The following is a 26,369-nucleotide window of genomic DNA, read 5'->3' on the forward strand; positions in this document are numbered from 1 at the left end:
ACAGGTGTTGTTTTTAACTGGATATCTGTGGTTTCTTTAGCTCCTAACGCTCTGTTTATTTCCTGTGAGAAGGTAATTACATATCTTAAGTCTTGGATAACATCCCAGGGCAGCAGTTGCTAGAACTTGCTTGCAGAATATCTACAAAATTCCTGTTGAGAGAGCCTCTATTTGTCAAATTGCTGTCAATGGAATGGGATTTGAATAAAATGAAAACAGAAGAGAGATGAGGCGCTGCTTGTTGCCAGTATGCAAATGAAGAATCTTAATTATATACCAGGAGCATAGAGGATATATGGAGAAGAAAAATGGTTTTGGCTCAAAGTTAATGGTTTCCACACACATGCACACTCTCACAAACGCACTTTCAATCCTTAGTCTTGGGATGCGTTCAGAGTTTTGCTGAGGAGCAACTTGGTTATTCCTCTGTTACTCAGAAGACTGCCCAAGTTAAAGCTAAAACTTGAACTAAAGTAAAAGCCAGAGCAAGACGATGCATGTTTGAAAAGTGAAATAATTTCTACCTCCTCTAGACATAAGAGTCAGTTCAGTGTGCTCCCTCCTTTCCAGCCAGTGATGTGTGGAAAAGTGGCAATCCGCACAATCTAACAATCACGTAATCACACCCCTGCTTGTGCAGAACATTTGACTTGAAATCGTACTTTACCTTGGTTTTGACTCGCCATCTCTACATCTTCATTCAGGTCCCCATCTAGAAAAAGAAGAGGAATTCAAACAAGTGGAAAACATTTTGGTTCAGTGTAAGAGCCTGAATTTGAAATGACTTGGCTTTCGATATAACCTCAGAAAGCCTTTTCATTTCATCTTTTGTGCAGCTTTGTCTTCGTACTGCAGTATGAGAGTGATGGAACCACAAAAACGTGCATAAATTAAGTGCCAAAAAAAAGAAGAGAGATGTCCCTTTTAAAGCCAAACATAATTGAGGGCTTTCTTTGTTCCAGTCTTGTGTGATAAGATTTTTTATTTTTTTTGTTAGAGGTGGTGTAGAGGATGGAAAGGGTGAATGGAGAGAAATAGAAAATTCAATTTTTGATGACAAATGACATGAGGAAGCAATAGTAGAGCCGAGAGGCGGGGAAAGCATTTTAATGGTCCCTAGAGCGACATTACCATCATCACACTCTTCATCAACGGTTTCCTCTTTACCTGAAAAAAAGAGGGAAACAAAGTGTCATATAAACACAAGCATGAATATGAACACTGCACAGAACTGATTTATTTTGACCCCCCCCTCCAAAAAAATAAAACAAAAAAAAAGTCACATTAATAATTAGTCTTTATCTTCACTCGAAGGATTGATGTTGTGTCAGCTGACGTCACATTTTAACAAAAACAATTTTTCGAGCCTGGAGTCATCACATACCACGTCGACATTTTCAAGAAAAAACAAATGAATTGTTTTTTTTCCTGATAAAAATGTTGGCTGAGTCATATGTTTCAAACAAAATCAGGAGGCTTCATTTTGGAAATAGTCTTTAGTTACTGTCTCAACTTTCCTCAGAGGCTGAGGGATAAAAAAGGTTTTTTGTGAACAGTTTTGTGAACAAGTTTTTAGAAAACTTTCAGGTTTTAGGGGACATTGTTAAACCAAACCTTTGGATGTAATGAGTTTTTTTTCCCTTGTCCAGATCCTGTCTCACTAAGTTTCCATTCACTTTAACAATGTGTTTTACATTGCGTTTCATTCATTAGTCAATTAGGACAAGGTTTTCTGTCGACGCTCCAGGCTGTTGGTGCAAACGTTTGCAGGCTGTGGCTCCGTAGTTTGTTTAAAGTACAGCAGGTCATACATAATTAGCGTTGCGCTAACAGCTTGTATAATTTTGTTACCATGATGGAGGATTAAAATTTGTAGCAGTGGGCACTGAGAAGCAGATAAAGAGAATATGTCACACTGGAGGCTCTGTGAGACAACGAGGCACAGTTATCCTTAAAGATAAATGAATATAAGCTTGGTAATACAATAACTATGATAATATGCTTATGTTACCAGCTTAAAGCAGCGGTGATAATGTTAGCCACAATAACAGTTCTATTCCAAAAAATAAAATGGGAATGGTAAAACTGCATTGTGGTGCAGCTTTTCAGAATTACTCTTGATTCTCTTGATTTGGAGAAAGATACTGATATTTTACACTGATCTCTAAGATAGTCAAAATGTCAAATTTCACCACGAATTTCAGACATTACAATCGTAAAACTGTCCAATGTATGTATAAAAAGTAGAATTTTATATATATACACTTTATAAAACATTAATCGCCAATCATATGTTACTCACATATCCTCCATCCTTTTTGTTGTACACACACACACACACACACACACACACACACACACACACACACACACACACACACACACACACACACACACACACACACACACACACACACACACACACACACACACACACACACACACACACACACACACACACACACACACACACACACACACACACACACACACACACACACGACATTTGGGACAAAATGAGTAACTGAAAGCCATGACACCAATAAGAGAACATGTTTTACAATGGTTATTGTGCAGCTTCTATAATTGCTTTTTTAACAAGCTGCAGAGAGAAACCATTTTTTCATATCTTTGCAATTTTGCCCCACACTCAGAACAATAAAAATGCCAGCCTCCATTAAATGGGAGAAAGGCCAGTTCTACCAGTGCTGCATGTTTGTCTCAAGTGCCTCTGTCCATCACGCAAAATGCTGGTGACACACAGATGACAGCCATTCCTATTAATCATGATTTGCAATTTGAGACAGAGGGCTAGGAAAATACTTCATTGGGGAAAAACAGCATTTGACGAATGCTCTGCTCGTCTTGAGGTCACCCCAAACCTTTCCTGTGTGGAAAAAAACATGCATAGATAGTTGCCTTGTCTGTCTTAAATGATCCCAAACAACGATATATCAGATACGACAAAAAGGGCTGAATGTAATTTCCTCTATGTTATGTGATCAATTGTATTTGGCTTATTGAATGGAACAGTATTCAATTTGTGATAATGAATGCTAAGGGACAGATGGTGGATAAACACAGACTAGACCACAAACATGTCTGTGTGGGGGGACATGTGATTTACAATGGCTCCAAGTTAAGATAAATTAAAACACTGTCTCCCCACAAAGTAAAAACCTTAACAAGCACATGAAGGATGCTGCTCATTCAAATGCTGCAAACAGCAGGTGGCAGCATTGCCACAGCTTCCTTTCCCAGCGACTGCTGAACAATACTATCAAAACTGGGAACCAGGGCCTGACTTCCAGACGGCCTGGCCAACATCTCCAGACTTTTGGTGTCAATACTGTCACTGAACCCAGTTTGAGACATAGACGGGTAACTCGTTTGCACTTGTTTAGACTGAGCAAAAGTGCTGTCGTGTTTTTCTGAATAAAACACATGTCTCGCGCTCTTAAATGATTTATTTATGTCAATATCGGCGTCAGGAGCACTATATTACGGGACCATTAACAATTTAGATGCCGAAATGCAACCTTCCGAGTGTGTCCTACTTGCGTGACTTCTGAGTAAACATCAACTGTATATGATATGATATTTTATAGGAAGTTAAAGTTGTATCTACCTGTAGAGGCAAGAATAAAGATGAAGGTGAACCAGTTATGAGAAAAGCACATACACACACCTAAACTCTAAGCACCTCCTGCTCTAAAGCTTTATCTGCAGCTCCTTTTATTAAAGGCAAGTGGAGCAAAAGATACAAAAGAAGAAAAAAAAAAAGCAAAAAAAAAAGGGGAGAGACTTGCGAGAGAAAAATGGCCGTTGAATGACCCACCGATCATTCAAAGGCCTTTTTACATGTGAAATTGCATATAAGTGTGTAGGAAAAGCGAAAGTGTGTTGGTGAGCCATGTTTGACAGGAAGCCACAGTGTAAAAGATGGCATCCCATGGAGAGCCTCACTTTCACTCCACACATAATGTCATTAATCTACATATCCATCCACGCTCACACAGAGATGTGTCATCTCTCACCATCTACCCTGCTATTCCCTGCAAGCTCAAGCATGCTAGGCATTGATTTTTGGCTCAATGTTCACATTTCACTGTGTCCTGCCCTGTGACATGTGCTAATCTCAATAATTCCAATCTGATACCAAATTACAGACCCTGCGAGGTGTTTTACCAACACTACAAAGAGGTCGCACTCCACCTTAGACCTCTGTGCCAGCATTTTCCTGTGTGTCACCCCTCATTTCTCTCTATGCATTTTTGCTTTCCATAGCTCGCAGCGTTTGCTTGCCCTGCTTCTGTTTCATGTGGATTACATCACAGCAAAGCTCATCTCACTCACAAACACACAACTAATCTCTGGCTGTGTTTTCAATCACACTTCTGGGTTATTTAAGGATCATATGTTGCCTTCTTGTAAAGAAGGATATAGAATAATATAGCTATTATAAATGGGAAATGTTTTCCTGTGATTAATAATTCATGGAACTGCAAGTGCTTGGAAGATATTAAAGAACTGACGAACTGAAGATAAAATGGTTTAAAGTTTTTCTTTTTTTTTTTTTAAATAGTGAAATTATAATGTAAACTATAAACTATAAAGCAGATATAATACATGGTCACTTAAAGGAAATGTGTTCTGATGTTCTCATGGGGAAGGAAGAAAAGTAGCTGGTGTTTTAATAGTTAGTCCAACACAGTTTTTGTGACCCTATACATCGGGGTTTCTTTCTCCTTTGTATGTTCGTTCTTCTAGTCCACAAACACTTAAGAGTCCTTTTTTCTTGGGAAGTGTCACAGACGTTGCAGATGTAACAGTTTTTTGTATGGAACAGAGAGGTCCTACTGTATAATTGCCTTCAGTCCACCAACCAGTGTATTAATCACAGAAAAACAGTGAGGCACGCTTTAATGTTTTTTCTTCATCAGCATTGTGTCTAAACGCACCTCATCCAGACTCAAGAGTCCTGGGAGAGTCAATCCCCTAAGGAGTACATATGTGATACATTACAATGACAGATATTGACAGGTACCAATTCTGATGCGTAATTTATTTTGAAAAAATGCCTCAGATACTGACCACAAAAAATGGAGACCAGTTTTGCTAGCCCCACAGACGGGATTTGAAATACAACTCATTTTTGTTTAAATAATATCTTACTCTGGCGTACAAAGGTGGGATGAGACTCTAAAGCATCTTATAATGTCTGTCTCACATAGCTGACAGTCTGGTTTTCCAGCTCGCTTTTCCTCTGCTCTGTGGTATCTTGACATCTGAGTGTTTTCTATGATTAATCCCTCCTATGTGCTACATCGAACCAGAGCTAACCTTTACAATGCAGGCAGCACAAAATCATTCCATTCTCTTCCTGTGGGAGAGGTTGTCTCAAGGACTGACTGTTCCCATGCTAGAAAGCTGTGCCAAGGCCTTTTGTGAATGGATTAGTTACTATTAAGCTATGGGGCCTGATAAATTAGGATTTATAAAGATTATTACAAAATGCTTATGCCCTTCTAATGCTGGTGATTGAATTTGTGAATCACACCAAATTAATGCGGTGGATTAGAGAAAGGTATGTAGAATGGGCAGAGAGAATAGCCTTATTGAGCTTTGCTTAACATAAAATGTATTGGCGCCCTTCAAGAGAGTGCTACCTAGAGTGGTCCAACATCAGTGAAAGAAGCAGATTCCCCAAAGAAAACAAGCATGACTGCTATCTTCAAAAATCCCCACTACCTTAAGACAAATGGATGGTGTACGGTTTTAATTGCCTACTAACACCCTCCAGTGTAAGAATCTAATTATCTTTGGTCCATCGTATCGGAGAAGCCTATAATTGTTTCAATATTACACATCCAAAGGGGCTGAAGCTGCAGAATAGCCAGATAATGGCTTCTTAAACAAGTTTGCCTCAAAGAAAACATTCTTTTAAAAAAGACCAAACTTCATCTTGTATTCATTTCCCCGAAGAGGAACTTGGCATCAGAGAGCGAGAGATTACAGACCAAGAACATATTCCATTACTTCAAACACACAAGCAAATTTCTTTGTAAACACATTTCAATGGAAAAAAAAAAACAAACCCCATCAATGATGTTGCTCATCATGCTCAAAAGACGAAGTCACAGAAAAGAGAAATAAAGTACGAAGCAAACAAACATGCGTACAAAAACAACCAGTTACTAGCAGACATACCTCTGTTACCGTCCTCACATTCTTCCTTGCTCGTGGATTTTGTTGATGGTGGTGTGTTGTCTGCAAATAAAAAAACAAATGGTGATTCAGTGATGTAGAACTGATGCGTTTCTGTGCCTAAAAAGACGACAAGATGAAAGGGCTGTGCAAACATGTCACTCTGAACCGTCAGGAGACTTGGATGGAGCAGATATAAGGTCTGTTAAACTCGGTATAGCAGTGATTAGGGATGCTGTATAAAATCCTAAATGAAAAAATAGAGCATAAAAAAGTGGGGAAAAAAATAACTTTTTACACAAAATTTAAGAATTTGAGGGCAGTGACATTTCACTGACATTTCTTAAGAAAATAAATAAATGGGCCATCCAATAAATGAAAAAAGTTGTTTCATGTTGACATCAGGTTGGTGACCAATTTATAAACATAAAAATACAAATAAAATATAGACTTTATAAATATCCTAATCAACGTTACAGAACATCTAAGTTACTCGAAGATGTCTTGAAGCAAAGTGGAACCCTGTCCTGTCACCTCTCAAATAAGGGAATTCTAAATGTAGCACCGTATTGAGAGGAGGGCATCGTCCTAACGTGTAGACACTTTTCAGTACTGAACCCTATGAAGGTTTGGCTTTTTTAGGGAAGATATAATTATTTCAGAAAGAAAATGTCAAAATACATTCTGGATGAAATATAAAAAAAATAGCTTTACTGTAAAAAGGTTTGGTGGCAAAACTGGTCTGTGTATGGTCCAGATCCACCACCCAGTTTAAACATTTGTTGCAGTATAGGATAACTTACAGGGAGAATGAGCTGAAGAACTGAAGCTGAAATCCTATATCATCAAAAATCTGAAAATATTTCAGTATAAAAAAACCGGTCTCTTGAGCTATAACAAATTCTAACACAGCATTGCTAAAAGCTGCAAAAAGAGCTGATGCAACACAGCTGTAAACATGTCCATGTCCCACTCCCAGTGTTTTGAAATGTGTTCTTGGGTTCAAATTCAAAATGAGCATATCATTTCCAAAACGGTAATGAAAGGAAAAGCATAATTTCATTTAGCTACAAACATACTATCTGTTGCATATTTTTGCACTCTAATTTATTTAGATTTTACAGAGCATCCCAATAGAAAACTGCTTTTTCATTCTAAGGCTTTGTTTTATGATGGCCAAGCTGCATTAAGCTCTGAGAGGGCTGTTTATTCAACTGTTTGATAATAAAAAAAGAGACACCTGAGTCCAGCAAGAGAGGAGAGGTTTGAGGCCAACTTCATGCAACGATCTGAGACAAAATAACCGTTCCATATGAGCATGGCGGTAATTTGAACCCTTAAAAGGTTTCCAAGCTTCAAGGCCTGGCTGACGGAGAAGAACAAAAGGCCAGTGCTTGGCACCAGTAAAGAGGTCCATCAAACAAGTCCAAGCTGGACCAGGACAAGGCTGGCATGATGATACAACAGAGCAAGGAATTACCAGGGGTTGTTTCACTTGGCTTGTTAGGCTCTAATGTTATGTTATTATATAGTATGCAGTGGAAAACAGCTGGTGAGGAAAACAGTAATCTAATTGGCCAGGACTAAACTCTCAAATGTAGTTGCTCTCAGCCAAGTCTTTATGATTTAGCCATTACATGCACATTGTTTCAGTCTGCAATATCACATTTTACAGTGCACTTATAAAACAGACCTTTTATGCTCGCCCCAAAATGGAATCTCTTTGAAAACGCAGATGCGTGTAATTGGCAAATCATGGGGGTGACTTTGGGAGGAAAAACATTTTGATAGGAGCAGGGCTCTACATATACTGTAATGTGAACACCTCCCTCAACATAACAATAAAACTAATAGTATTCTCTGCTTAGTTGGGCACACGTGTGCTATGACATTTGCAAAATACTCAAAAAGGTAAATATGGATATTTTCACTACAAATATTACTGTAATTGGAAAAAACAACAATTTCATCAGGTGCTATGCAAGCATCAAGCATATTTAACAAAAAACTAAAAGTTTTTGGTCTAACACTGAGAACTAAAACACAAATACTCTGCTGTTTAACAATCTACACACTTGCATGCGTTTTTTTGTTTGTAGCATTGTTTATTCAGCACATCAGTGCGCAGGCAAATGTCAATAATTTATCCCGATAAGCAGTATCTGGGAGTTTCAGGCCATGCGACAAGATAGTGTTGTGATAAAAGTATTATGCAGTGACTGTTGTGTTTTTGCTATCATTTGGTTTATGCTGTGGAGGGATGTTGCTCTGCTGTTTCTTTGTCGCTCGCCTTAGGTGGTCCGTAGGTTCCCTGGATGTAAGCCGGATGAAAAAAATGCTGTTTGGAATTAGCGGCGGTGAAAAGCTCATGTAATGTAACACACCTGACACGAGGTATTTTTAACTGCGATGAGTCAGGCCAGGGATTCTACTTGTCAGCGGATGAATAAACATTCAATTCCATATTCTGCATTAAACCTGGCAAATCACTGTCACAAGCTGACGCTACGCCACTCACTCACTCTCTGTGTGCTTTAATGGAGGTGTTAAGGTAAAAAAGCAACCATGAAATATTCTGTCACTCACCCCCCTTCAGCTGCTCCTCTGTAACCTCCATGTCATTGTCTGGCGAAGAAGGGAAATGACAGTGTGTTAAAGCATGCTGTGTATAATGTGCAGTACAAGGAGTCATCACAACTTGATAATAATGTTGGATCACACTTTCACAATGTTGTTCTACTGCGCCTTGAATCAAAAATTTAAACTAGAACCTGAACTATTCTCTTTCAATCATATTAAACATCCAAAAACTTGTTGTTGAAACCCTTTCGTTGCCTCCTTACTTATCACATGGACATGAACGTTCCAAAATCCCAACAACCCTTAACAACCTCCTTCAATTTCCCCAACAGGCGTCCTTGGAAAGAGCACATTATTACACCAAAGGACTGAGTCTGTGGGTTTATGTTTAAGAAGGTCACATTCTTGAGACATTCTTTTTCAATTAAATCCACACAAGTAAGCTCACCATAAACGACACAAAACCTCCCAATTTCCTCAAATTACAAGGACTCCAAGCTGGCATGGACAATTGCATCTTTAAAAAGGCTTTTGAGTTTCCCTGCTATTTTTTCCTCCTTTTTCTTTCTCTGTAGCTCTGCTGTTTGAGGCAGACTGAGTGAACTATAGGTGTTTCTGGGTGGCTGAGTCGAGGTGCACAGTGGGAGATGAGAATGAGGCTTTGGAGGCTGCTTCGGGAGGAACTGCAGAGTGAGAGATGTGGAAGGTGGAAGCATGGATGCATCCTCACAGCTCCTGGATCCCAGATCCAAACACACACTCACATCTTGCTCAGCTCAGCATGCCTCGAGGTGGTTTGTGACACCGCACCGTATACTGTATGTGCAGTAAATGTACGCTTGCTTTTTTGTGCACAGCTGAACGGAATAAACATTATTTGTGAGGGCACATGCAGGATTATATATATGTGTACGGCTGTGCATGCATCTGTAAAAAGATTCGCTGTGGTTAACAAGCAAAAGAAAGTGTTCACTTTGATGAAAGGCTGTTGTCATCTGTTCTGTAGAAGTGTAACCATCAGAGCTCCCCGTGGATCCAGCGACAGGCTTTTCTTTTGTATAACACCGAATAAAAGGGTACAGTGCATTAATCTAACCCTGCTTGGGGAAACAAAAGAAGGCCCAGTGATACAGTAACAACAGCGCAAGGATGGAAACAGGCGTTTCAGCTGCTGCCAAACATCATAACTGCGCTACAGTGCCAATACTTGTTCACACAGGAATCATGTGTGACAGCAGAGAAAATACATGGCACCTCTATTTTGTTCATGGTCTCTTGGCAGTTTATAACTAACTAAATTGCAATGGATGAACACTGACAGTGTACAAAGTATAATAACCATTTAATGCCTAAAAATATGAAATAATGTGAATAATGTTTATTATATACTGAAATTAAAAACACTCCAATTATGTCATTAACAGTTCCAAAATAATCCTTTTCTGTATCATTATGAATACATTGTGAAATGTATTTTATGTTTTTATTGTATATAAAAGCTTTTTTTTAATTATTTTTTATTTTTTATTTATACATTTGGCATTAGAGGGTTAACCGACAAGACAAATAGTTGCTTAAGATTTGGGAAAATGTAAACATCCAAAAAAATAGGCGATTCTGCTTTTACATGTGTGCTTCAAAAACTAACTAAAAACCAGAAACTTGAGCTAGGAGATGGTTAGCTTGCACAAAGGCTGTAAAAGGATAAGACAAGCAGGTCTGTCACAAGGTAAAGCCAAGTACAACTGATTTAAATAATCCTCAACAAAATAATAATGGCCTCACCTTCAACTTCCAGGTATGAAATATGAACTGTCAAAGGAAAAAAACAAACAAACTAAAATGTCCTTATTATGGTCTGTAAGTCTGGGCTACTCCAGAAAAGATGGTGTTCTTATTGGAAGAGCAGCTTCAGTGTCTTAGATATGCAGCCCTTGAACAAAACAGGACCATTTTTGCTTTAATGTCATTCTCCACTTTTTGAAACAAAGCCAAAAATATAATGTTGAATTTCTGCCCTTAAAGCTCCTTAAACATGTTTAACCTTTCTTTAAGGGTTTCGTTTTCCGCCCCTAAAATATTCCAACAGCTTGTGAGAAATGGTATAGGACACAGTTTTGATTTAAGTGTATTAAAACCACGCAAAGGCCAGAAGTAACCAAGTCAAGCAAAATATGCTGCTAAGCACGTAGTCGGGATATATTTTCCCGCGTGTCTGATTTATGCATAAACATGAACATTTTCACTTATGCTGAGCTGAAACTGAATTCTCATGTCTGCCAAAGATGACTGTGCCTTCTCACAATCACATCACTGACACACCCTGGTCTCCTCATTTCCCGACCCCGAGGAATAGCTTTGTGATACCAACAGAGACTTCATTTTCACCCCTCACAGGGTTCCTATAGCCTTTCATATCCTCCAACAACAAATTACATGTGTGTGATAAAAGCCTGTGCATACCACAGATTTACTTCTTCCAAACCAGTGGGGGTGGTTGGAGAGAGCTTTTATTACGGACATTTTGGGGAGTGTGTGCATATCTGCGTGCAAGTGCATGTGCATGAGTGGAAGGCTGGGAATATGGAGTGTATTAAGAGCCATGTAAATAAATGTCAATTGGAAAGTCAGTGAAACAGTCGGAGAGAATGCAGCAGCCTCTACAGATCTGTGGGCTGTGTTAATATTGTCAGCACCGTGGCTGATTGAGGAGAAGAGGAGATGGAGCCCAGCTTGTGGGCAGCCACCCAGATCATATTAGTGGAGGAGTGTACCCAGAATCAATTTCTACATGCTTTTACTCTCTACAACCACAGCTGCCTGACTGCTTTCATACTCGCAAATAATATGTGCCAAGGCAACCATGTGGTCAGACATGGCAATCAGAATACATAATAGGATCATATGATTAATTGATTTGAGTGAACAGTGTATGTAAATCATTTAGTGATTTATTTTCCCCTAAAAATTAAAACTCTTCTAGGCTAAGTTCCTAATATTTCCTGATTGCTGTTCCTAGGTTTGTATTTCTTCAAACAACACTGTTGGTCCTCTGAGATGAGTACAGAGTAATGAATAGGCCATTATATCACTGCTTATGAGCTGAGTTGCCAGGGGGGTAATGGATAGTGAATGGAGCTACAAAGGTAAGCTCGTGGCTGTGTGCAGGCATTTGTATGCATATTTGCATATTGCAGTATTTGTTTGCTTGAGAGGCCCTATAACTCTAAATGCATGAAGTGCAGCTTGAGCCGGTTCTACATAAAAGCCCTTTGTCTGTTTGGGAGAACGTCATCATAAATAATTAAATGGCTGCTCCGCTGGTGAGCATGCTTGAACACCAAGTAAACACCAGTGCAAAGCCGAATCGGCAATCTTCTTCTCTAACAATTTGTTATGATGCCAGCGGTTGAAAAAGTTCAATAATTAACATTGCGCAACTTCTTGCCTAATGTGCCTGTTATCGACTCATGAGGAAGACTCATGCAGGACGGCTCATGCATGTGCACATGAGTCTCCTTGTCAGCGGAGGGTATTTGTCAGTTTCCTCCTCCTGCAGAGAAGTAACCATATTTTGGCTCCCTCACACTGACAGCTTGTGGAAATGCACATTGTAATAGAGCAATTTCCTGTATGCAAATGTCCTGTTTACACATTCCTGTTCCAGTCATTGTCTCTTGACAGATTGCTTGAATATGAGGAAAATGGCTGGATGATGAAAAATGAGAGTAGTAAGACTTCAAAATAAAAACTCCATTGTTCTTATTCTGAACTGAAGACACGCTCAAAATGGATGTGGTAATGACGATGCAGCACTTCACATAACCACACATGCACACGTACACATACAAATTACAGGAGGGCCGCTAAGGTCACTATTCACAAGCGCTCTATAGCTCTGCAGCTTTCTGATAGAGTAGGCAATGGAAAAGCTCTACTTGATGTAATTACAAAGAATGATAAAATGTGGAGGAATAAAGTAATGGGTAAAGGAGAAAGGAAAAGCATAAGTGAGAAGAGGAGGAGAGAATAGTCAGGGTAAATGTTACTGAAGGTTATTGAAAGCAAGGATGCTGCAGAAGACGGAATGATCTCAGCCTCGGTGTGTGGCATTCATTGCTGCTGCAAGATTTACATGACTGTCTTTCCCTGGCAGTGAGGATGATGGGATGTTCTGAATGTGCACCTGCAGAGCCAATTCACAGCCTCTGATTCACTACTGCCATTTTGCGCAGGCTAAATGCAAGTCCTTTCACACTACAGGGTTATCCATTTGCTGCATGGTGCAATCATACCAATCAGTATTTCTTTTTTCTTTAAAGCACACCTTTCTACTACTGCTGGAGCACATTTACATAACAGAATGTGTCTAGATTAGAAATATGAATTCACTACTTTCCATGAGTGTCTGCTTTTCATTCATATATAATCTCATATCTTTCAGTCTTACTGAATCTCTCAAAAGCACTTTTGTTTTCATGGAGAAAGTACTAAATGATTTGATCTTGAACCTGAGGTGAAAGATTAGAACAGGTGCATGTGAGAGCGGTGTGACGGCGTCTGCCACACTCCAGACATTGACCCTGATTGGGAAAGTCACATTTACTTAACCACCAAGAGGGATTTGATATTTTCTCCAGCCCAGACGTATTCACTAAGCAGTGTTAAGGGTGGGACTGACCCGACGCGCCAAAGGACATGAAACGTTCATGCATTATTGTTTAAAACGGTGTGGTAGCCTTCTGGAACAGTCTGGCATTTAATCAACGACTGATTTTGTTTTCCTTCAGAAATTAATTGTATTTGGCATACTATATATTTTTGGGAGGAGATTTGATACAATGAGTCTCAAAGGCATTCCAGCGCCCTTTGTGAGACAGACACACGTTCAGAGACCGTCATCTTTTGAAAAGCCTGCAACCAGCTGTGGAGAGATACAAAGCATTTACTAACTGACAACACTTTTAAATAGCAAGAGTGATAACTGGGGAACAAGAGCTCGAGATTCTCATCTCAAAACAATAATATGATGAGACGGGTGCTGGGTGCATGGGGGCAGGCAGGCATAATTAAGGTCTCTCCCCAGAATGCAATCTTTCAGGGAAGAGCCTGGGTGGAGGGGAGGGAGAGATGACAGGAGTGCAGGGAGAACAAAACACTCTCCATCTGGGAACAGCAAGATGAAGGCCTGAGAGCTGGTATTCCATTGGGGAGGTGAGGAGGGAAAAGTGAGGTAAATGGGAGGTAATGCTAGGCTGCTGAAGCCAGCCAGCCTCTTTCAGCTCCCAAGCTATTCACTTCAATCCTCGGCGGAGCCCCATCAGGACAAGCGACTGCCTCTGGTCCCCACAAAAACATGATGGCATGAAAATGGGGGTAGGAGGTTCAGGGAGGGGCGGAAAAGAGAGTGGAAGATAATAGATGTTTGTTTATGTCACACATAGAGTTGAAGTGCAGTAACCAGGAAAAATCACTCACTAGGCATATGCACGCTGACATTTTTTTTAGCTCTTGTGTGACATTCTCATCATTATTAAGCCAATCAAATCTGACATTTAAGTTCCACCAGAAAAACAAAAATGCACGTGAAAGATCAGCTTTGCAGCACAAATTTGCACTGCATTGCTTGCATTTGCCATTAAAGGGATCCCCCAAACCTGAAAAGTGCTTGCACTACTGTTTCTAGGGACACGCCCATCCTCACAAATACAAGGCTGTCCAGCTCAACACACACTGACAGTCAGGAGGATGAAGGATGAACTACAAGAAACAAAAGACTAATTAAAAAGGCAACACAATATATTTTCATTCCACATCAGAAAAAGTAAGAGCACATACCTTGGAATACAACAGACATATTCTTCTTGTAGATGGTAAAATCAGTCTCGAGGAAGACACAGAAAATGACCCGTGTGATCTGCACAGAAGGATGAAAGAGCAATTCGTCAGCACGCTGGACAGATTTAAACGGTAATGGTAATTAGTAAATGAAGTATTTTGACTCCTGGAGATTAGATTACAAAGCCATAATCAAAAGCTGAAAAATGAAATAACACAAAATGTACATGTTACTTCGAAATCTCAAACAAACGGGATTCAGAGAAAACTTCTGTAATTGAAAATGTTTTATACAAAACAAAAGAGATTTTCTGTTTAAATGTCAAAATAAAATTGACAACAGAATTAAGATACAGAACAATCGCTTCAGCTGCTAACACAGTCAGAGGAGGAAGATAGTTCAGAAGAGGACAACTTTAATAATTTGAGATGCTGCTTTAGAGACAAGCTTCATTGCCTCTCTTTTACACTCCTCATCAGCGATGTGGAGGGAAGGTGGGAAGAGGAGCCAGAAAACAGACTGGCTCCTTTTTGTTTGATGACAAAACAAATGGCAACCCAACACGAATACCTCATTGACTCAAATAACTCATACTTGACACGTTAATAATTACAAATCAGTTCATATTAAGCTTCTGCTTGTTCATTTTACCTGTTTACTGTTGGGTAATTTGGCTTTTTATGACTCCTCTGGGAAAACTAAAATTATGCAATCTTAATTGAAGAAAACATTATGCCGGTCTTTCAAGACCTGACACAATTTCGTTAGGTCTTAATGAATTGTCTGCGATTCTTTGGTCAAAATGCTGCAGAGCTACGGTACAAAAGCAGCCTTCTCAATCACACCTGTCAGCTTTGTATATGGCGACTGGTTTAAGGGAGTGGATTCAAGTTCTTAACTGCAGTCCAACCTCTCATTCTTCAAGGTGCTTCCCTTTTGAAATTGATGTTCCAGCTTTGGGCCTCGCGCTTAAGAGCTGCAGCAAATGGAGCAAGATGTGGAAATCGGTGAAGCTGCATAATTCTACTCTGATCTGCGTCTGTGATGTCACAGTACCGCACAAATCTGATATGCCTGAGTGTATGTTTTCAAACGGAGGTGATCACTTCTGACACCCCTACATAGGATTTAATGCACTATTTGTCTTCTTTGTTCTTTCATAACATGCCCCTTTAAAACCCAGACCACCAGAGACACTGACTGTCTGCATGCATGGTGAATGTGGATTTGTGATGCATTTTATATTCACAATGTAAATAAGCGTGGACCAATAAAGCACTATTAAGATATCCCTGAACACTTCTGATGCTCTAATAATGTCGCTAAAATGAGTACAAGGAACTTTTGCAAAAATGGAGGTCACCTCTTTCACTTTCACCCATCTCTTCTGCACGTGCACGCATCAGTCACAGAGATACATTACACACCAGGGCAGCAGATAATCACTTGACTGAAGAATGCCAATTTTACACAAAAGCCATAACGGTAGCCATCTGCCAGCCATCCTTCTCCAAGCAGGATAGTGATATTCTGAGGAAGTAAAAGGAGCTAAAAGACCCATTCCTGACCCTGCTCGACACTAGGGCCCAATTCAAAGAGGCACCCTTCTGCTGCTCATACAGATACGCCTCTATTAATAGTTTATGATCAGTGCTTTGGAGTAAATGTTAGCAGCCACATTCAGGCTGGTAACATTTTATTTTGCTAGATGTCTTGGGGGGTTTTGTTCATAATATGTAGACTCACTCTCTCCACCCTTCACCCCATATAGAAAATGAAAGAAAGCTTCAAGTCCCTTTTGAAGGCATGGACTCGCTGACAAACAGAAAAAAAGTGATAATATGTCAAGATAGAGCACACCACTGGGCACTGGGAGGCCAAAGGACAGCAGCTGCCCAAGAATTTCTATCATGTTTTTATGGCACTCTATTCAAAGACCGACTGTCAACTATGAAACAGGATGAATCATGAATTCCTGCATTGCATCATACAGACAGGCCATTGTGTGCACGCTCTAAGTGAGTGACATCTTCTGCTAAGACCAGGAAAAAACAAAACCGTATTGGTATATCCATGTTTTGCATACTCTTGTTAGTTCTTTGTGCTCTCTGTGACTGCAGCGAGTCCACCATGAGAACAAGGCAGAGAAGAGCTCTTTTATTTCACAGATCAGAAACCTTCTGCATGGACTTTGACGGATATGAATAAGAGCGAGATACCAAAAGAAACTGGAGATGGAGGTGTAGAACATTAACATTCTGTTTATGTCGAAGCCAGTGCTTCTGGCCAAGGGTTTACAAGAGTTGGAAATGAATAAAACAGAACAGAGAAGGTGATCTGTGACTTTCTCTTTTTAAAAGTATAAAATATACCGGTGTTAAAAAAAGATGGTCACCCAGAGAGAGCTTAACTCTCATGTGCGTGCACACTTACTGTACAATATAGTCATATTAGAGGAATTTAAATCAATATCACTCCCAGCATATGTTTCTCCTGTTCCCCTTTCATATCAAATGATTATCAATAGCACACTAAATCACTATCTTTCATAGGAAGTCTGTAATGCTTTGGAGGATTATAACAATTCAAACAAAAAGTTATGGGTGAATCAGACTATTTGGGAGAAGGTGGAATACACTGCTGCCACAGGGGGCTAAAAAGATACTAGTTTGGCCAATTAGGGTGAAAGTGATCATATTTATGGCTTATGGTTATTGATGCCATGTTTCATTAACATTGCCTAGTTTTATTAGGTCTTATTCTTGGTTTTCCTGCAGTGTTGCTTTTGCTAAGCTCATATTTTGCGTTCAGTTAATCATTGCTTGCTTCTATTTTACTATGAAACATTTTTTTTTTCTTTATGCATTCTGTTATATTCTACCTCCTCTAGAGGAACGCCTTGTCTTGGTTTAGCAGTTAGCACCCATCCACCTGGTCCGGAGCAAGTTCTGTTCTGAATCTGTCCTTAAATCGACTTTAAAAGGTCATTAAAAAACACATTTAAGCCTCTGCCCTTTAATTCCATTTATCCAGCCACCACAGCATCAGCATTTCTGCAAAACATGGAGGTCCTTAGTGCTTGAATAGCGTGAAGTACTCTGTTAAAACTGAACAAGGGTGTAAATGGGTTTGTCCTGGTTGCTCCAGCAGAATCATAGGCACAAATGAAATGAAATGAAAATTAAAGATTCCATATCTTATGGCCATTTCAAATAAATGCTTAGAACATCCATCCATCCTTTTTCTATACCGGCTTTATCCTTTGCAGGGTCACGGGGGTCTGCTGGAGCCTATCCCAGCTCATTACAGGCGAGAGCCAGGGATACACCCTGGATAGGTGGCCAGTCTATGGCAGGGCCAATGCTTAGCACAATACCTACATACATACAATACAGCCAGCACAAACAGTTATTGGGGAGATACCACCAGGGTCAAATGAGACACCCTTCTGTACAGTCTCCATTACAGCGGGTCCATGATTATATAAGAGGATCTGTCACATTTTACATGGCATTCTGTACCTCACATATGCAGAGGTTACAGCTGTTATGTAGCGCTTCAGATTGTTTATGTGTGCTTACTCTTATAAAAAGCATATTAGTTTAAGTTGAGTATTGCTGCAGCCATCACCAAACCAAATACAGCGGAGTAATTTTTCCTAAATAAAATGGCAAAGGTTTGATATGGTTTGATATGTTCAGGTTATTTCGGGGATGGGTTTCTGTTGTGATGTAAAAAAAAAAGAAAAAAAAAGAATGATGGATTGATATTTATAAAACAATATAGTCAGGCGCTAAAAGCAATTCCCGAGTACATGTTTAAATCAGCCGACTGTAAATTGTAAGAAAAATGCTTTTGAATGCTGGAGGCACTGAAAGCTGAAAGGTGAAATCAATGGATTAACATATGAATTTGCTTAGATTTTTTTTGCCAGTATTCTTTTCTGGCCTGATTTGCTGTTTCGGTCTTGCTCCTGGCATTTATAATTGATTTAAATCATATGCAGCTCAGCATGATACGAATTAGCACTTTTTCACCAATGTAAATTGCACACAACTTTACTTTGGGCAGAACAGAAACATGGAGCATGACACCTCACTTCTTAGAGAGCCAAATATACAGAGCCAAAAGCAGAAACCTGGGGTTATCAAATTCAATGAACAATCACCATTTTTCTCCTAATTATCTCTGATTACAACCTTAGTGTTAGTGCACTCGGTTCTCAAAGGAAGCCCTGGGTGGGGGTGGGGGTTAAATTATCTTCTTGAAAAGCCCTCTAGCATATTTTCTTTATTCATTTTATCTCTACCTGCTTCCTGAAGCCTGCATTTGGATTTTTCAATCATTTACCCTTTGAAGTCTCATTTAAATCAGCATTTTCAGTAGAAAATGTCGCTTAATACATAAATTTAGATTTCGATTTTTTCTTTTGGAGGTGAGGTCCAATAATTTGGTCCCAGGTGGTGCAGTGTGTACTTCAAATGTGCACCCTGCAGTTGCCAAGGTTGAAAAAGTTAATGGAAGACTTATTAGAAAGCTGAGATCACTGCATGCTAACCTGCCTGGTCATTACTCATCCCTGATGGCAGAGGCTTTATCTGAGGGTGTGCAGGAAATGTCTGCATCCATGTATCCAGTCATCCTGGGCAAACATAATATTCTGTGGACAATGAGTCACTGTAAAGTCTGTGTTATGAGCTAAACTGTACTTGGTAGAGATCCAGCCAAATTTGGAGGAAAAACAAAGTATATTCAAAGTGTCTTGACAAAAACAGCCTTCTAAAAAAAAAAAGTGAAAGTGTTTGCAGGGAGGTATTTAGACTTTATGCACAAACAAGATTGTGATTCTCAGAAGAAAATATTTTTTAATTAAGAAGTCAAAGTGAAATATTTCCAAGTAAATATTTTGTTCCTGAGGAATTATTAAAATGAAAAATAAAAGAATAAAAAAAAACTTGAATCATTAAGATTCAGCAGCAGTGAAGTTAATGCACATTAAGTTATGCATCGCACCATAAAAGACAGGAATTTACAGTGCAAACACTATTTGTCAACACTGTTGCTATACTGTGAGATATTTAATGATGCAAGTTCTCATCTCAATTATTTCATCTACCTCATTGAGTGGCAAAAAAGATGAAACCTAGATTAAAATGCCATGGGTCCCATCTATGTATTTCGATGTTACCTTCAAGGTTAATAAAATGCAGTGGATCAAAATTTCTGTCAGTTTGTGTTCATGTTCAACGGGAAAAAATAATAAAGGGTCATGCACCCACACCACTCACTTGTTCCATAAAGAGTCGGTATGTGATATGTAATTTGCAAGTTGCTGTGGCTCATCATTGTGGCACGGCGTTCGCCAGGTGCCCTAAACTTGGAGTGGCTGGCTAACAGATGAGCTGTCATTCCTGGCCACCCATGCCCATAATTACATTGGGACACTCACAGCGGACCCCGACATGCAGACTCCGTCCAGACGTTTTTTGCTACTTGCATTTCCGTCTTGATTCTGTCACAAACAATAATAGGGACATGTTGCCCTAGCATGTCTGCTCCAGCTGGAGGAAAAACTCAAGGGAGGTCCGTGTCTGTGCTGCGCTGCCTTGTTATCGAGGTGCGACTGAATCCTGAGTGGCTGCATCCAGATGGACAACAGCGTCAGGAGACAGATATAGCACATTATCAGGTGCTGAATAATTAATTCAATAATTGTATGTGTTTATGTTCTTGGTAATGAGTAAACACCATATAGAAAAATCCTGGTAGAGTCACCAATCCATCACAGCAGACGGCAGATGAAATCTACACATCATACATACATACATACGTTCAGCAAACAAACCTTTTTTTCTCTCAGTATTTACTCACTCTTTCATGACATGCAACATATTACTGTTGTTTCCTGTGATCAAACATTGATAGTCCTTGTCATTGTTTGAGACAGATTGGATAATTTCAGTGAATTATTTCGGAGCCAGAAATATCTCCCCATAAAACAGCCTCCTAGCTGCATCTTCAAAGCCATAATCAGAGAGCACTCGTCCCTTTTGTTGTCTGAAGCCCTGGATTGGATAGAGAGTTCACTCTGCGGCAGGTGGACCATATCCAGGCTTTATTACTGACGTAATTACACACAGCTGCGCCCCCCTCGCTTCTAGTGCATGATGCACCGCGCTTGCTGTGAAAAGCAAAAATTCAACTTGGGACTGACATCACTGGTCAGAGCTGTGAAAATGCTCCGCCACATAGAAATGTTCTCGGATCCTTTATGGCCATGACAGCAAAACTACTTGGTTTACGTTATACTGCTTAAAATCTGCTTGTAACTGTGACATCCCTCGTCTCCTCTCATCTTGCAAAAAAGGCCAGAAAGCAAGTCTGTGGCAGAGCTGACAGCAGCAGCCAGATACTGGCACTGGCCACTCAGGTGAAACTGTGAGCCGCCGCTTCATTTGACTTTGATTGACCTCTCCGGTGAGAGAGAACTCCAGCTCTCATGCAGCAAACTGGAGAATTATCATTTCAAAGAAGTGCCCAGAAAAGGTTATCCCTTTGAACAAAACGCCTCCATCCATACATCAAAGGACGAGCCAAGCTCTTTGAGAAGGCATGGTTACGACCAAAAGCCCGAGGGAAAGTGCTGAGCTCAAATTCTTACTTCCTAAAGCCAGTCGACATTAGATGTCTGCCATATCACAGTAATAGCAGTAGGATAAGCAATGGAGTCAGTGTAATATTGCAAAAGAGGCCAAAGATTTTGATACATGCTTGTGTAAACAATTATGCATAAGTGCTTGGCAAAGTGTGACTAAATACAAGTGATAACATTGTGGTGAGCTGGCTGGTAATTCTACAAGCATGAAACATCACAAATCTACATCTGAGTCTGTATGTTGTGCTCGGTATAACATTTTTTGACAGAAAAAGTGCTGCGCGGCCAGATGTGGAAAAATCCATGAGATATAATATTTCAGCAATTTGTATGTTAATTCAACAAATTCTGCACGTGGCTCAGATATTTCACAGATTTGAGCTGAACAAATAAATCATATTGTAAAATTCAGGCCTTATTGCTACAGTACTTGGTGCTGGAGACAAGAACTGGAGTGCAGCATGCTTGAGGCATTTAACGCTTTAGCTTACATTTTCAAAAATTGTTCTCTCAGACAAAAAGAGGCAGAATTTGACTTTCACAGGCTTTGAGTCTTTCCCTCCATGTTCCCCTGCTAATAGCAGCAAAAGAGGTGTGTTATCTGATTTAAAGAAGGAAAAAGAAGTGGACTTGATTTCAGAATATATATATATATATATATATATATATATATATATATATATATATATATATATATACATATATATATATATTTTTTTTTAATATATATTTATTTGCCTTATTAAAAAAAAGAGTATTTATTTATTTAGTTTATTTATTTATTTACTTATTTTTTGGGATAAAACTTTGAAATATCATTTACCTGACAGAAGACTGCAGGCTTTATGGATTGAAATTCCTAAGTGGATTTTTATGATGAGAAAGTGTTTTGAATTATTTATTATTTATTCTGAATTATTTATTATTCATTATGTATATACACAAGCTTTCCCTTCCAAAGTAAAGAAATATGTCACTAGCGACACCAGTAAACATAACTTACATATTCTCACTTAATTAGATATTCTTTAGAAAACCAGTAACAGTGATGGAAGTCCTTGTCCACCAGGGGGGCTTGAAATAGACCGTTCTAGTGCACAATACTAAAATAACACTTGGGCACGTAACTAACAGCAGGCTCCACTCATACATTTACAAATGATTATAATGATGGAATACTGGTGTTGTACCTGCAGGCAACTGCGCAAGTGTGAAGTTAAAGGATAATAAAGGTGAAAGGTTGTGCAGCTGTGGATGAGGTCAGAGGGGAAAGATAAAGGCAGGTCTAATGTGAGGGCTGTGCTTCTGATCCCTGGCTGGATCGGTAACGATCTGACCTCTGGACCGCCACTGGTCTAGAAGAACCTCTGTGAAGACTGAGAGAGGGCTGGAGGGATAGCTTGTTAAATACATTTTTAAGGTTTAAAATTAATGTTGGGTTATAAAAAATGTAACACAGATTTGTTATCATTGTCATTATCATTACTTAAGAAAACACAGAGATTTCTTTCTTACATCTGTGATTATTCTGAAACTGTGCTAAATGCAGATTCATGAACTCATCTTTAAATATCTCAATGAATCAATATTTGTAGAGGAGGATAGACATATCCTGTCTTGCATAATAATATATTTTGTTTAAGATGTCTTGTTACATGATCAAATAAAACTGCAAAGATGTATTCACTGATTTTGTCTGTGATCTGATGAAAGCATCCTGCAGAGTTTTAGACAACCGTAGTTTTCCTTACATGAGTAAAATGTGTTGTCTGTCTCCTCCGTTAATAAATATGTTGAGAATGAATTCAGCTTTTTTTCCCCTTCATTGCATTAGTTTTTCGGTCCATCGCATCCATCTATCAAAACCCAGAGCCCCAGATCCTTTCAGACTGGAACTACTCCACTCACAAGCCATTTCAAACAGCAAACGAGCTCTCATTTGGAGGTTGTGGTAACAGGACATGAGTGTCACATAAAAACCTTCCCAATCACAAGAGACATCAGATAAGAAATATTTGTCCACATTTCAACCAGATAAAAATGCACATCACTGTTTCACAAAAAGATTTAGTCATTTAGATACTTGCTCATGAGGAAGTTGAAAGTACAATGCATTGTGAAGGTACCGTATTTTTTTATCTTTTTTTTTTTTTTTTTAAATCAAAGCCACAACATTATTTAAGGTGCAGGTAAATAATGAGGGACTGACAAGTACTAAGAAAGTTTTCAAGCTGCACTGGTGTGCAAAACGATGACTACAATCATATAAGGTTTCATCCTGTTTAATATTTTATTAGACCCGTCATAAATGCAGACCTATAAAAGATGCTTGCAACCAACAAGAAGCTTCCAGTACGTTGTAATGGGAGAACTTGTATGCATTAAAGTAAAATAAGATACAGCTCTTACTGCTGTAATGCTTCTGTAGAGGTACTTGGCAGCATTAGAGGAAGACTGAGTTCTTTAATTTTCCAACAATATTGGCACAAATATGTAGTTCTCTGGGATGGCACAGTTACTTCATGACTCAGCAAGGCTGCAATTTAGGAAATGGATGACTGTGACTTGTTGTCCCTTTAAGCATATTTTCTTTGAAAAAGTACAAGTACGCATAATGTGCAGGTAAATGTGCCCTGGAATGGGTTTAATTTTGTCCAACGTGAAATGACTACGGTAGTTTTTCTGAAATGTAATGTTCATTCAATGTTTTATTATTTTTAAACACAAATGGGTTATGTTTAATTCAAAAAACAAGTTGGTTAGGATTAGGAAATATATCTGCTTAATTAAGGCAAGACAAATAATTGGCCAAGACTTGGATATCACAATGTATGATCTTGTAGCAATAGCTTTTCCTTACTGCTTTCTATGTCTTTCTCTGGATGAGCACATACAATAATTCCCACGGAATTCTTTAAAGAAATTACTAACTTTTGATATCCTTACGGTGCGCCAGGTTCCCATGTTGACCACAAACAATCAGTGTTGCATGTTAATTTGGAGAACTGCTCATCTGTTTTTCAGGATCATGCGAGAATTATCTTGTTTGGATATCAAATCCTCAACTGCTTCCATTTTTCCCGTTTCTATGTATCTTAAGTTCCCAGGAGGGGATCAATAAGAGCTGACTCTGGTGTGTGTACTGAGATCTAGTAAGCTGAACCTGTTCCACCCAGCTCAAGTTGATGAGGTCACAACACAATCTGTACTTCTTGTCGGAAAGGCTTTATACATAATTCCGACAAACCCTTTGGGTTTCGGCAGCAGCAACAGTAGGGAAAACATGGCCTCAAACCAATTAAATAAACTGATGTGTACTAAGGAAAATAAAATAATACAAATATTTTCTGTTTTATTTTTTATTATTAGATAAATCATTTTGGATGTTATCCCTTGTGTGTGCAGGTTCAGCAGTAGTGAGTGTGTGCCTCTGAGTGATTTTCTTTGTATTTTTCTTTACTTTTTTGGCATATTCTGCTTTTCCTTTTTCAGCAGGATGTTTGCTCTGTCCGGCCCTGACCGATTCTCAGGAGGTTTCCGTGGAGGAAATATGTGGCGTGACCCAGCCAGTTCTTCTACACTTTGAGTACTACACAAAGCTGCAAATTGAATGGAAATCCAATCACACCTCAACGGGTAAATGTCCCTCAACTGCATACAATCCTGGATCAGGCTGTCCTGAACTGTGCATAAAGACCACAGGGGACAAGCAGAGGCAATCTGCAATTTATCTAACAAACATATCCATGTTTCTTCAGGAGAGTGAATGCGCTAAACCTGTTAACAGATTGTTTCCTGCTCCTGAATTCTTATTAAGCATTTTCTCAGGTCTTGCAACCTAATCATGGTGATAATACAGATGGGTGAATAGAGTGTGTGTGGGCAGCATTCTCCCTTGCTACATAGAAATGCAAATCATTTTGCAGGTTCTCTCAGGTTTTACCCACATGTGATTTTCTTTTTTTCCTCCTGTGAATTTAAATGCCATAAGGTCAGGAGAAACTCTCATTAGTAACTACACATTCTCCAAGTGAGAGATGTAACCGCAGTATTATTTTTCTACCAGAGTCCATTTGTGATGCCACCACAGTGTTCTGGCAGAAATACCACAGACTTTTTCTGTGTATTCTTACTCAACTACTGTTTCATTAGTGCTCGCTGAAAACCTGAATGAAAAGGTTAATTGAAACCATTTTATGCTTTTTAATCCAAACACTGACAGGATCTGAGTCAAACTCAGTTCTTATTTAAATTCAACCTAAGAAGGGGACTTGTTTCTTTAAAAGCTATTTGTTTCACATTTAGAGACAAATTCAAAATCTTAACTCTCATTGTATTAGTAACACCGTCCTCTGGTGTCAGAATGATTTCTTCAAGTGTAAAACAGAAGAAAGCGAGTAAACAGGAGTTACTCTGAAGAGGTGGTTCTCTGCCAGAACAGCCACACTGTGAGGTTCTGGCAGATTTACACACTGCCCGGGGAAACACAGGATGAGTATAACAGATCCTGTGAGCAATAAGATATGGCTGTGTGGGTAACACGAAACAGCCTGATAGCAGACAAGCTGCTTGACACAAATTACAAAGTGGAATTAAGATCCGATCATGAATTTATCAAATGCATGGAGGGAATATACAGCCTCTCCTTTGGTGTAAGATGTAGAGAGTGCATGCATTTACAATGACAGCCTGGCACAAAGTGCCATGCTTATTGAGGAGCAAGCTGATTAGGATTACCGCTGAGGTAGAGGAAATAGTTAAACACATAAATCTTCCAGGCGTGAGACAACACAGACGAATATCAGCTGGATGTTACAAGATGTTGAAAGGCAGTTAACACCGACGAGCTGGAAAGTATATGCAGCAGGATAATGTAACAGCTAGTGTAAACTCATATGCAGCCACTGAGAAAGACAAACAAACAAAAAAAGACCACTGCAAGTGACAGTGTGTATATGTAGTATATACTGTACTATAATGAGCAGTGTTGGAATGCTGTTTTTCTCCTCAAAAAAGATAAACAACCTCCTGAGACCCTAAGGATTGAGCAAACTAATCTTCTCTGATAATATTTAGTACAGACCTGAT

General features: G+C 39.2%; 1 protein-coding gene across 1 annotated transcript in view; it reads right to left on the reverse strand.

Moving 5' to 3' along the window:
* The window catches only part of macrod2 (mono-ADP ribosylhydrolase 2), a 445,260-nt gene that overhangs the window by 22,391 nt on the left and 396,500 nt on the right, over nt 1-26,369 (reverse strand). Inside the window, exons 9-13 of the mRNA XM_061745838.1 lie at nt 14,626-14,704; nt 8,794-8,832; nt 6,211-6,270; nt 1,132-1,167; nt 668-712 (exon numbers count right to left, since the gene is read on the reverse strand). Coding sequence (XP_061601822.1) covers nt 668-712; nt 1,132-1,167; nt 6,211-6,270; nt 8,794-8,832; nt 14,626-14,704 — 259 coding nt within the window. The remainder of the gene's footprint in view (nt 1-667; nt 713-1,131; nt 1,168-6,210; nt 6,271-8,793; nt 8,833-14,625; nt 14,705-26,369) is intronic.

This window comes from Cololabis saira, chromosome 17, assembly GCF_033807715.1.
Source record: "Cololabis saira isolate AMF1-May2022 chromosome 17, fColSai1.1, whole genome shotgun sequence".
Taxonomy (NCBI): domain Eukaryota; kingdom Metazoa; phylum Chordata; class Actinopteri; order Beloniformes; family Belonidae; genus Cololabis; species Cololabis saira.